Genomic DNA, 13,501 nt, shown 5'->3' on the forward strand with positions numbered 1-13,501 from the left:
TTTTTTGAGACGCAGTCTCTGTCACCCAGGCTGGGGTGCAGTGGCACGATCTTGGCTCAGCCTCCTGGTTTAAGTGATTCTCCTGCCTCAGCCTTCCGAGTAGCTGGGACTACAGGCACACACCACCACGCCTGGCTAATTTTGTGTATATTTAGTAGAGACAGATGGTCTTGATCTCCTGACCTCGTGATCCACCCACCTCGGCCTCCCAAAGTGCTGGGACTACAGGCTTGAGCCACCACATCCAGCTAATTTTGTGTATTTTTAGTAGAGACAGTTTTACCATGTTAGGATCCTGATGTGATCCCCCCACCTCGGCCCCCCAAAGTGCTGGGACTACAGGCGTGAGCCACCACGCCTGGCCGCAAATGGGATCTGTTCACATTCTACGTGCTGTAGTATCCGAATTCCCCACCGATTCTGGTTTGCTGCTTCCAGAAAAGAATGCTGCTCATCAAGCTGGATGGGCTTTCTGCTTCCCTGGGAAGGATGCGTGCCTGAGGCCATTTCTTCCTCAATCGTGGTCACCAGTGCTCACCCTCCTCTGGCTGGGCTTGTCGCTCTTGGGGAGCCTTCTGACCTTGGGGTCTCCAGCCTGTGATGTGCTTCTGCTTGGCTCCGCAGGTTTGCCACCCAGGAGAGGAACGGCCTGCTGCTCTACAATGGCCGCTTCAACGAGAAGCACGACTTCATTGCCCTGGAGGTTGTGGACGAGCAGGTGCAGCTCACCTTCTCTGCAGGTGGGGCCTTCTCCCTAGGCAGGGCAGCTCTGAGCAATTCCCGGGTGCTTTGTGCATTAGAATGACCCTCGCCCTGTGCGGCACCTCCGAGCTGTTTACCCTTTCATCCCTTGTAGGTCGAGGAATCCGTCTTACTGAAGAAATCCAAAGTGCACAAAGATGTTCGTAGCAGTGTTATTTATAGTGCTGGAAATGTGAACAATCTGGCTCATGTTTTCAGAAACCAAGGAATCATTAAGTGTAGTACATCTCTAGATTAAAAATATTATTGCCGGCCAGGCACAGTGGCTCATGCCTATAATCCCAGCACTTTGGGAGGCCGAGGCAGGTGAATCCCCTGAGGTCAGGAGTTCAAGACCAGGCTAGCCAACATGATGAAACCCTGTCTCTAGTAAAAATAAAAAAAATTAGCCGGGTGTCATGGTGCATGCCTGTAATCCCTGCTACTTGGGAGGCTGAAGCAGGAGAATCACTTGAACCCAGGAGTCTGAGGTTGCAGTGAACCAAGATTGTGCCATTTCACTCCAGCCTGGGCAACAGAGTGAGAATCCATCTTAAAAAGAAAATACATATATATGTATATACACATACATATATATACATATATGTATATATATATATACACACATATATATATATACATATATGTATGTACGTGTGTGTGTATAGACAAGTATATTTGAGAGAGAGAGAGAGAGTGTGTGTGTGTGTGTGTGTGTGTGTGTACACAGAGAGAGAGAGAGACAGACAGAGACAGAGACAAAGCTGGCCAGGCAAGGTAGCTCATGCCTGTAATCCCAGCACTTTGAGAGGCAAGGCAGGCAGCTTGCTTGAGCCCAGAAGTTCAAGACCAGCCTGAGCAACATAGCGAGACCCCATCTCTTAAAAAAAAAAAAAAAAAAAAAAAAAAAAAAAAAAAACAAACACCAAAAAAAAAAAAAAAAAAAAAAAAAAAAAAAAAAAACATTGACAAGGCCATTAAGCATGTTATTCCAGTTGTTAGAAAAGAACATTTCTCCAAATTACCAACAGGTGTATCTGTTTTTTCTGGCACACATGAGGTTTTTATTGTTTTTGTTTTGACACAGAGTCTAACTCTTTCCCCAGGCTGGAGTGCAGTGGTGCAATAGCAGCTCACTGCGTCCTCCACCTCCCAGGTTCAAGCGATTCTCATGCATCAGCCTCTCGAGTAGCTGGAAATACAGGCACATTTCACCATGCACGGCTCACTTTTGTATTTTTAGTGGAGGCAGAGTTTCACCATGTTGACCAGGTTGGTCTTGAACTCCTGACCTCAAGTGATCCGTCCACCTTGGCCTCCCAAAGTGCTGGGATTACAGGTGTGAGCCACCACACCCGACTTGGCACACTTGATTTTTAGGAGTGAATTCTGCCATCTCCTCCTTCACCAGGAAGTTCTCCAAGATGGGTCAGAGGTGCTTTCATCTCTAGAGCCCTGGCCCATGTTAAACGACCTGTGTGTGACAGAAGAGGATGGAGCTTGCTTTTCTGTGTGCAATAAATAAGGGGAGGGACCCATAACGGCAGCCGACCGCAGTGGGAGAGGTGGCCACAGCCCTCCAGGCTCTGTGAGGTGTGGGGTTAGACTATTCCCCTCGCCAGGGTCCCCAGACCCACAGCCCTGTTTCCAGAACTGCTTGTTCCCTGGAGATGGCATTCCCTGCCCAGGACCTGGTACCAACCGCACCTGTTCTTTGGTGCTCCTGAAGCTCCTTCCTCCCACCTGCTGCTGACTTGGGGATGTGCCCTGGAATCCCCTGAGGAGACTCGCTCGGCCCGCTGCAGCAGAAGCTGGCGGGGTGGAAGTGACAAACACCCCAAAGCAGAGATGCACGAGAAACAAGTGTACAACCTCACGACGGGATGAGTTACGGGGCTTAAAAGTTGTTAAAAACCTGAGATGACATTTATGTGATTGGACCTAAAGGGGAATGGGTTTTGATGATTTTGTCTACGTTGATGCAATGCATGGGAAAAAGGATTCGTCCCCTGCTGCGGTGTAGACGTGACTACCACTGGTACGCACAGAGCAGCTTCCCATGTTTACGTGTTTTCATATTTAGGAAACGGGAACAAGCCCTGGGTTCAATGGCGCATGCCCGTAATCCCAGCACGTTGGGAGGCCAAGGCAGGCAGGTCATAAGGTCAGAAGTTTGAGACCAGCCTGACCAACATGGCAAAACCCCATCTCTACTAAAATTACCAAAATTAGCCGGGGCATGGTGGTACATGCCTGTAATCCCAGGTACTCAGGAGGCTGAGGCAGGAGAAATGCTGGAATCCAGGAGGCAGAGGTTGCAGTGAGCTAAGATCACGCCATTGCACCCCAGACTGGGCGACACAGTGAGACTCTGTCTCAAAAATAAAACTGGAAAAGAGGAAGAAGAATTACTTTTGTAACCAGAAAAGAAAAGGGACGGAGCGGTGGGTGCCTCGCACCGTGGTGTCATGGGGGTGGGGAGGGAGGATGTGGCCATGTGCTCCTGTCTCCCTGCCCACCTGCAGCCTCACAGCATAATCCTCGGTCCCTGGGAGGCCTCGCCAACCTCTGCTTTCTCTCTGGGTCTCCCCCCGACCATGCAGGTGAGACGACCACCACCGTGGCTCCGAAGGTTCCTGGCGGTGTGAGTGACGGGCAGTGGCACTTGGTGCAGGTGCAGTACTACAACAAGGTAGGACGGCCCCCCCACATCCCCCCGGCCCCCCCACATCCCCCCGGCCCCGGGGCTGCTCAAGAAGGTGCCCTGGGGCCGGGCATGGTGGCTCACGCCTGTCATCCCAGCAGTTCGGGAGGCCGAGGTGGGTGGATCACCTGAGGTCAGGAGTTCAAGACCAGCCTGGCCAACATGGTGAAACCCTGTCTCTACTAAAAATACAAAAATTAGCTGAGCGTGGTGGCACATGCCTGTAATTCCAGCTACTCAGTAGGCTGAGGCAGGAGAATCACTTAAACCCGCGAGGCGGAGGTTGTAGCGAGGCGAGGTCGCACCATTGCACTCCAGCCTGGGCGACCGAGTGAGACTGTCTAAAAAATAGCCCTGAATTTTCTGTCTTAAGACGTTCATGCACTGAAATTTTTTGTAAATGTGCTGCTGGAAAGAGTGGTTTAGGAAATGCACATTGTGGAGGCCTGTGTCCATACACCTGAGCCTTGTGCGAGGGGCAGGGTCCCACCTGGAGCTCTGGACAGGGAAGGGACACAGGGACCCCGGAGATCACCTGCGCCGGCGGAGGGACACAGGCTTGTTCATTTGCAGCCACCTTGGCCAGGGTCTTTACTAGTGGCTAAAATTCCAGGCTGTTCAGATGGCTCCGTGGCCAAAACTGTCCACTCTACCTGGATGTACCTGGAGAGCCAGAACACTCTCCGAGGAAGTCCGGGAAGGCTGCGTGGTCTCGGTTTCACTTTATTTTATTGTTCCTTGGCTTGTGAGGGCACGCTTTGCTGGGTTTTGCATCAAAATGCTGTCGTTTCCATGGCTTTGACTTTGCAAATCCCCATTCTCTTCTTGGGAAGCTTCCAGGGTGTGCTCCTGCTTGGTCGTGGGTCTGCGTTGGTCTTACCAGCCCATCCTGGAGCCCAGCCATGCCCGCTGCGCCCCCTTCCCAGGCTCCCACAAGGCCTAAGCTTGGCTGGCAGACGAGGGCCCCTCTGTCCTCCATGAGAATTGAGCCAGTCCTGTGGAGACAATGGCTTCCTTCTTTCACAGCCCCTGCGCCTGGCTTCGGCTCGCCAGCAGTTGGGGTCCAGCCTCTGGGCCCGGGGTTGCAGCGCCGCCTCCACCAGCTTCCACGCTCCTTTCCCTGTCGGCCGCTGCTGTCCCTCCGCCTCCCCAGCCCGCCCCTCACATCTGCTTTGAACAAGTCCCACCATCTCCCAGGCAGGCCACACAGGCTCCAAGTAGTGGTCACCGTCACAGTGACCCTGGTTTTTGCCCTCTGTCCCATCAGTGCCAGCCCATGGCAGGCAGAGCTCGAGCCTCATTTGGGACGAGGGCAGACGGGAGTTGCTGGTGGGGTTTGGGAGCTGAGTGCCTGCTTGGGATTTGAGGGGACATTAAGAGGGCTGGCAGGTACCTGGGCGGGGTCTGGGCTGCGGCACATTGGAGATCACCCCTAGTGGGGCCTGGCTGAGGGATGGAGAACCGTGTGCTCGACAGAGGTGCAGGGGCTGGCGGGGTGGGGGGTCCGGGCTGAGCAAGCGGAAGAGGGTGGGCCTTGTAGATGTGGATGTTTGCTGCCATTGTCCCGCCACTGTCCATTTCAAAGACCAAGTCTCTTCTTGACATAGTGCTGTCCTGTGGCTGTGGGGCCGTGCTGGCCAGTGTGAAGTGTGTTCAAGTGGGTGAGCTGTGGCTGTGGGGCCGTGCTGGCCAGTATGAAGTGCGTTCACCTGGGCGAGCTGCACGGTGGCCTGTGTCCTGCTGCCTGGCGCTGCCCACTCTGACCTCCTGGCCCTTCCTCTTGTGCCCTCCAGCCAGCCGGGGCTGGACACCAGAGCTCGATACCCCCGGGATGCTGCTTCTTGAGGGCTGGACCACAGGGGACCCTGGAGACCGTGCCCCATTGTCAGGGAAGCATGGGGCGTAGGTGGTGCATTTTCCTTCCTGCGTATCAGAAAACCAGGTCCAGGGATGAACGTTTTTTCCCAGGGATGGGGTGGACGGGGGGGTGTTGAGTCAGCCTTGGTCTCCCCATCAGTGTCCATCACCCCAGAATCATCATCCTCTGACGATGGCAGAAGCAGCAGTGTGTCCACAGTTGCGGAGGGACTTGGGGGCTGGATGCCACCATTGCCACATCTGTCTACACTCGTCCTGGCTCTGGACACAGAGTATTCACTGGGGCCTGCCTGCCACCGCCCCCTTCCAGGTGCTCAGAGGAGCAAAGTCCCCATGCAGGACGCCACCTGCACTGTCCCAGAGGAATGGGGCCTCGCATAGGAAGATAAACAGAGGACGACGGATTAGAGTCTCCACCGCTTCCGTGTCTAAGGCGGGGTCCTTTCAGCGGTGCCTGAGCGAAGCCCCCTGTGGGGATTAGGCCTTTCCTGCCAGCGAGCGCTGGATGTTTCTCTCTCTTGCCTGAGGTTATTGATGGAGGAAGCCAACCGGTTTTTACTATGCCTTTAGGCATCCATTAGGAGGTCTGACGGGGCCACACACTTGGGAATGTGTTTGCAGGGATCACGAGCTGCTGCCCGTGGGAGAGGCGGCCCCACTGCTCCGTGCCTTGGTCTCGGAGTGGCGGCTCTGACAAACGCAGGTGTAGGGGCCTCCTCTGGAGTGCGCCTGAGCCGGGCAGGACCAGTCAGGTTGTGAGTGGTGTGGGGGCCTGGAGGGGTGGCAGGGGCCCGCCTGAGGTCAGGAAGACGAGCCTCTGGGGCTGGTTCCTCTCCTCTCTGGGCCTCCACTTTGTATCCAGTGTCACCCCTGGTCCCATCCTCCAGCGGCCACCTCGGGGGTAACCTCGGGCCACCAGGGAAGGTTTGGGGGAAGAGAACCGACTCAGGGTGGGAGGGGACCCCCTCGGGGAGGAGGTGTTGCGGCCGGATGATGAGGGGTGTCCAGGGCCATGGCCGGGTGAGAGGGGCTCAGGGCTGGAGCTACAAGGAGGTCTTGAGGGCAGTGGGTGACGTGGCCGAGCGAACCCCACTGCACATGCGTCCCCGCCTGCCTCGGCTAATGTGAAGGGTCACCCCCCTCCCCCGCCCCGGCCGTGTTCTTTTCCCAGCATGCTCCATTCACCTGCCTTACCACCTCACTGGTTTTGGTTTTTGTATTTTGGGAGATGATTAAGAAAACGTATTCGAAAAGATTCAGCATGCAGCAGTCTGGCGAGGGTGGAAGCATTGGTGGGGGCCGCACCGCTGCCACCCGCCTCTCCAGTCTCACTGTCTGTCCCCCGCTCTCTGGAGCGGCTGTGTCTCTGAGGCATGGGCCACCTGCATTTCAGGTCTGAGTACGACCTCCTGGCTGTCACCTATAGGAATGGCCTCCTGAACTGCGTCCATGCGTGACCTGTGGGAGACGCCTCAGGGATCCTTCCCCCGTCAGCCAGTGCCCAGGGCCTGGGGTGCTCCAGTGGGACCAGCCCTGGAGGGGTTGTTTACAAAGGGCTGGGCAGGGCGTGGGGCATCCTTGGGGGGCGGCGTGGGACCCAGGGCTGGAGGCAGTGCCGGCAGAGCTGCCGGGAGAGGGGCACAGACCACCTGGGAGGGGCATAGCTAGCCTGGGGCCCTCCCGACACCCCTCCCCTCCCCCGCTCCCTCCTCCCATCCGGCTCCCCGCTGGCCAAAGCCACCAGAAGCCATGGGGCAGGGAGCCCTCCCAGCTAGGGAGCAGGCAGAGTCTGTTTATTTTTCCTTTCTGCTTGATGACGTCTTAGACTAGACAGTTTGTTGGTCTAATTCACCTTCAGCAAAACCAAAGGGTGCTTTGGCGTCGAGTGTTTCTCCGGGAAGGTCTTTTCAAAGGCAGGCATTTGTACGTTTGTGGGGAGCTCCGCCAGGCACGGATGAAACAACACGGCCCCTGCTCCCACGACCGCCCCGGGAGCCTTGGGGCTGAGTGGGGCATTTTCAGTCATTGCTTCATCCCAGGCATGGTTGGTTTTCCCCCCAAGGTTGACTTGAAGGTGTTTCCACCTCAACTGCCAAAAGGGTGAACGTGCCTGATGGAAAACGTTCTTCCAACTTGAGATTCGGGTTTTGCCCTCATGAGGTTTAAGTGTTTGCTGTTTCCTTTGTTGCCCTTGGCATCCTTGGTTTTTGGGAGGTTTGGGGAGAGGCTTATTCCCCTTGGAGACAGCGCTGGGGAGGGGCCGTCTGGAAGGACAGAGACCCTCGGTGCCTCGCTGAGTGGGCAGTCCCCGACTGTGCTTCCCTGGGGCTACCTGCGGGAATCATGTTTAGACCTCATCTTGCTCCAGGCGCTCCCAGCAGGGCCGGGGGCACAGACGTGCCAGCAAGGTGTTTAATAGGCCCTGGGGAAGCGAGGGGGGCTCGTGCCCACCTGGCCTGGAGATCTTCCAAAGCCAGCTGAGCCTGCCCTGAGCTGCAGGACAACCTCCTAGCCAGCTGGCGAGGCAGGGACATCAGGCAGTGTGGCTCGGTGGAGCCTCAGTGAGTGAGCTGTGAGGTGAGGCGGTGAGGTGGTGCCAGGAGGGCCAGAGCTACTGGGAGATTCCACATGAAACAGGGATGTGGGAGCAGCCACGCTGGGATCCTCCGCCTGGGCGCTGCTGCCTCTAGGGGACCATGATCGTTCATTGTGAGGCCTGCTCTGGGCAGCGTTCCTGGCCTCTGGCCACTAGACTCCAGCTCTGCCCCAAACCCAGTTTTGATGGCCAAGAAGTCTGCATCATTGTCTTGCCCCTGACGTTGTATCCTGGATGAGAACCACTGGGCTAGCGAGATGGGAGCTCAGCTGAGAGGAGTCCCGGTGGCTTCAGGTGGAAATGAGAGACCCGGGGCCAGGCCTTGAGGCAGCAGGTGCCACACAGGTGGCAGGTGTTCTTCAGGGGGCACTGAGCGTTTGTCGCCTGGCCGGGACGGTGCTGTGCTGGCCGCAATCACCAGGCTGAACACGTGGCTAGGCCACACGTGGTGAAGCCCCATGCCCGGAGCTGGCTGCGGGAGTCCTTGGGACCCTGCCTCAGCAAGTGGCTTCCTCTGGTTCCGGTGATTCTGAGATGGCGCGGGGCTGCCTTTGGCACGTCGCGGAACGCGGTTTTATAAAGACAGCATGAGCTCCGGTTGTAGCAAACCTCCTCTCGATGACCAACCTCTGCTTCTGTTGAGCAGAGGATCTAAGTGCTCTGAGGTTCCCATGGAGTTGAGGTGACCCCTAGGTCCCACTGTCAGCAGGGACTGCTCACCTGTTGCTCGTTGGGTCATTCTAGACCTCTTGGGTCTGTGCTGCACATTAAACCCCAAAGTCCCAAGGAGAATGAGAGGTGACCACCGCTCCCAAGAACACCCTGGGGAATGGAGCTTCTCTGTTTCTGCAAATGTTCCAAAAACTCAAGGGCTTCCACCTAGACACTTGTTTCAGGCTGGTTTTTTTGTTGTTGTTGTTTTTGTTTGTTTGTTTTCAGACGGAGTCTCACTCTGTCGCCGAGGCTGAAATGCATTGGCACCATCTCGGCTCACTGCAACCTCCGCCTCCCGGGTTCAAGTGATTCTCCTGCCGAAGCCTCCTAAGTAGCTGGGACTACAGGCGTGTGCCACCACGCCTGGCTAATTTTTTGTATTTTTAGTAGAGACAGGTTTCACCGTGTTAGCCAGGATGGTCTTGATCTCCTGACCTCATGATATGCCGCTCTCAGCCTCCCAAAGTGCTGGGATTACAGGTGTGAGCCACGGCACCTGGCCTAGAGCCTGGTTCTTTTAGTGGAAGGTGACATTTGGAATCCAGATTTGTGCGCCTGGTGTGCTCACTGCCCTACGGTGTCTCACTCCCAGTCTCTCTTACTGGGCAGAGCTAGGATACATCTGTGTGTGTGCGTGAGTACATACATACACGCACACATACTTAAATTCATATTGTTTTCACATTGATCTATCACTGCCTATGGAAAGCCATGAACTTCACTGCAGCTCTGCCGAATTTGCTATGCTCTGCACGTTCACATCCTCCTGATCCCATCCCAGGCCATTTGTGCTGCTTTGTAACAGAACACCCGAGGCTGGGTCCTTATGAACCACGGAGGTTGCTTCCTCTGAGTCCTGGATGCTGGAAGCCTGAGCCACCTTCAGGTCTGGGGTGTGGCAAAGGCCCATTCCTCATAAATGGCAGCGTCAGTGTCCTCAAATGGCGGAAGAATGGGAGAGTGGACCCACTCCCATGGGCCCTTCTATTGAGCCCATATCCCATCCTTAGGAGGTCCATGCTCGTGACTTCACCTCCCAAAGGCCCCATCTCCTGATACCATCCCACTGGCCATGAGGCTTCAACACGTGAACTTTAGGGGACACTTCAGACCATAGCACCCCCAAATTCATATGTTGAAACCCTTACCCCAGGGTGATAGTATTAGGGAGTGGAGCCTTTGGGAGGTGATCAGGATCTCCCATGAGTGGAATAGATGCTCTTATAAAAAAGGCCCAGGCGAGGCACGGTGGCTCACGCCTGTAATTCCAGCACTTCGTGAGGCCAAGGCAGGCAGATCACCTGAGGTCAGGAATTCGAGACCAGCCTGGCCAACATGGTGAAACCCTGTCTCTATTAAAAACATAAAAAAATCAGCCAGACTTACTGGCACACACCTATAATCTCAGCGACTGGGGAGGCTGAGGCAGGAGAATCACCTGGACCCAGGAGGCAGAGGCAGAGGCAGAGGTTGCAGTGAGCCAAGGTCACACCATTGCACTCCAGCCTAGGCAAAAAGAGCGAAACTCCATCTCAGAAAAAAAGAGGCCCAAGACTGCCCCTACCCCTCTGTCATGTGAGGGTGTGGCAGGAAGGGGCTGGTCTGGGAACCAAGTGGTGGACCCTCACCAGATGTTGAATCTGCCAGCACTTTTATTTTGGACTGACATCAACTGTGAGAAACAGATGTGTGTTGCTTACAAGCCATGCAGCCTCTGGTGTTTCGTTACAACAGCCCTAGTGGAGCTAGTGTTCATTTTTGGTTTTTTTCCTCTTCTGTATTTGTAACTCCTTGTCAGTTAGAAACCTTGTTCTCATTCTCCTCTGTATAGCTCCTGAGTTTTCTCAACCTTCCATTATTTAAAGAACCTGTCGTCAACCCCACCAGGCCACCGCTTCATTCAGCCCCCTTCCTGGCTTCCCCTTGGTGGCCGCCCCCTTCCCAGCTGCCCCTTCCTGAGCCTTGCTGCTGTGTCTCACTCAGCCCTGACTGTACCAGCTGACTCCAGCAGCTGGAGACAGGTCTGCATAGAGACTTGACTGAAATATTTCATTATTCATAAAAGAAGGGAGGAAGGGAAGAAGGAAGGTTTTTAAAACAAATTTAAAGGGAACAAAAATCAGAAATATCAAAAGCTGTGGGATGCAGCTAAATCAGTGCTGACAGGGAAATTCATAGCACTGAATACTTACATTAGAAAAGGGGGAAGTCTCAAATCAATAATCTAAGCTTCTACCTCAAGAACCTAGAATAAGAAGAACAAAACCCAAAGCCAGCAGAAAGAAGGAAATAATAAAGATAAGAGCAGCAGTCAGTGAAATTGAAAACAGCAAAACAATAGAGAAAATCAGTGCAACAAAGAGCTGATTCTTTAAGATGAACAAAATCATCTATCTCAAAGAGGGGCAAAAACTTCTAGCATGAATGATGAGGAAAAAAGACGAATTACCAATATCAGGAATAAAATAGGCTCTGTAGACATTAGAAGGGGTAATAAGGGAATAATAAAAACAACTCTACCTGTGTACATTTAAAACCCAGATGCACCGACCAACTCCTCAAAAAACACAAACTACCACAGCTCACCCAAGATGAAATCAATCATTTGAATGGCTGTATATCTGTTGAGGAAATGGAATTTGTAATTTAGCATTCCTAAAAAGGAAATCTCCAGGCCCAGATGGTTTCATAAGAGAATTCTAACAAATATTCAAAGAATCACACCAATTCTGGCACCGTCTCTTCCAGAAAATAGACAGCACTTCCCAGTTCAGTTTTGAAGTATTACCCTCATTCCAATACCAGATGAAGACAGTCTAAAGAGAATCACAGACCACACGAATATAGATGCGACTCATGTTCATGCAGAAACCTGCACACAAGTGGCACAGCAGCTTTTCCTGATATCCCCAAATGGGAAACAGCCCAGATGGCCATCACTGGGTGGATGGTTAAACAAACTGGCGTGTCCATACCATGGAACAGGGAATACTACTTTGCAGTAAAGAGGAATGAACTGTTGATGCACCAAACAACCTCTCACTCTGCTGAGTGGGAAAAGGCAAGCCCCAAAGGGACCATACTATGTGATTCCATTTGTATGACATTCTGGTTTTTTTTGTTTTTGTTTTTTGTTTTTTAAACCAAATTTCGTTTTATATCCCAGGCTAGAGCGCAATGGCACAATCTCGGCTCACTACAACCTCCACCTCCAGGATTCAAGCGATTCTTTTGCCTCAGCCTCCCAAGTAGCTGGGATTAGAGGCATGCACCACGATGGCCAGCTAATTTTGTATTTTTAGTAGAGATGGACTTTTGCCATGTTGGTCAGGCTGGTCTCAAACTCCTGACCTCAGGTGATCCACCCACCTTGGCCTCCCAAAGTGCTGGGATGACAGGCGTGAGCTACTGCATCTGGCCTGTATGACATTCTTAATACGACAAAATGATCACAATGGAAAACAGAGTGATGGTTGCCTGGGGTTGGGCTGGGAGCAGGCGGGAAGTAGGCGTGGCTATGACAGGACCTCAGGCAGGGTCCTTGTGGTGATGGAATGTTCTGTCTCCAACTCGGCTGTGTCAGTGTTGGTACCTGGGTTTGATAGTACACTATCTTTTTGCAGGATGTTTCCCTGGGATGGAAACTGTAAGGCGTACATGGGATCCCTCTGTATTGTTTTTTACGATTGCATGTGCATCTAAAATTGTCTCAAAATAGAAAGTTTCATCAAAGTAACTTTTAAGCTGGGTGGGGTGGCTCACACCTGTGATCCCAGCACTTTGGGAGGCCGAGGTGGGAGGACTGCTTGAGCCCAGGAGTTCAAGGTCAGTGTGGCAACATAGAGAGAGGCAGGCAGAGGATGCCCAGCTGCTGGGGTGTGATGTGGCAGAAAGAGATAAGTGGCTTAGTTTCCGTTCCCAAACACCGACCGGGTCAGATGGCAGAAAGTCACCTGCTATGGAAACATGGCGATTCCCGGGGGCAGGCACGGCCCCGCCCTGGGCCTTTGTGTTTGAGCCCTGTTATGGAAAGTTGCTCCGGGGCCGGGGCCGCCCTCAGCCTCATGCCTGGTCGTGCTTGCTTCCTGTCTGGCATTGTTGCCACTCTCCTCCAGCAGCCTCTGTCTCACCCCCATCCTTCCCAGCCCACCCGCCCCCTTACTACTGGGGCTCTGAGATGCGCTACGCCGCGGCTGCCTTCCTCCCCTCTCTGGGCTCGCAGCCTTTCCTGCCTGTGCCCCCCCCAGCACCTCGGTAGGGAGGGCGGTGGTGGCCGACGGGCACTGGCTGATGTCCTGTCTTGTGCCAGGCTTGCATGTATCCCCCACGTGATCCTTATGTCAGCTCCCAGAGGAGGAGATACTGTTGCTGTTTCACAGATGGGGAAACTGAGTCACAGAGTAGCCTCCCGAAGGGGAGGCTTGGGTTCGGCGGCACCACGGATGCAGCATCTCTCACCCACGCGTGTATCTGCTGCTTTCAGACGCGCCGTCTCACGGCCGTCGCCTGTTTTCCTGCTGTGACTATTACTGTCCCCCACCTTCTCCATCTTTTCCAGGCACTTCCGTGCGCTCTCCCCTAATTCAGCGTTCTCCCCATCTTCACCTCATCACATGGATTCTGACCATGTCATCCCTCAGCGGCCTGCAAACCACGGGAGGCTGGTCAGAAAGGTCGTCAGCGGGAGAGCAGGCGGGGGGCTGACCACAGGAGGCAGGAGGTCCTAGGGGCCCTGGTCGAGGACAGAGAGGGGGACTGTTAGGTCTTAACAGGAGCAGGCTATGGCTCTGTATGATCATAGTGTGCACAGTTGAGTATATTGTGGAAGTGCTCATGAGCACGTGAGTATGGGTGAGTGTGTGTGCCCA

The 13,501-nt window shown here is 54.0% G+C and overlaps 1 protein-coding gene across 5 annotated transcripts in view; it reads left to right on the top strand.

Annotated features, from left to right (window-relative positions):
- The window catches only part of CELSR1 (cadherin EGF LAG seven-pass G-type receptor 1), a 179,705-nt gene that overhangs the window by 101,683 nt on the left and 64,521 nt on the right, over positions 1 to 13,501 (top strand). For all 5 annotated transcript variants that reach the window (XM_017529446.2, XM_017529445.2, XM_017529444.2 and 2 more), the window contains exons 4-5: positions 625 to 740; positions 3,345 to 3,433. In XM_017529446.2, the coding sequence (XP_017384935.1) occupies positions 625 to 740; positions 3,345 to 3,433 (205 nt within the window). The remainder of the gene's footprint in view (positions 1 to 624; positions 741 to 3,344; positions 3,434 to 13,501) is intronic.

This window comes from Cebus imitator, unplaced genomic scaffold, assembly GCF_001604975.1.
Source record: "Cebus imitator isolate Cc_AM_T3 unplaced genomic scaffold, Cebus_imitator-1.0 Scaffold59, whole genome shotgun sequence".
NCBI lineage: Eukaryota > Metazoa > Chordata > Mammalia > Primates > Cebidae > Cebus > Cebus imitator.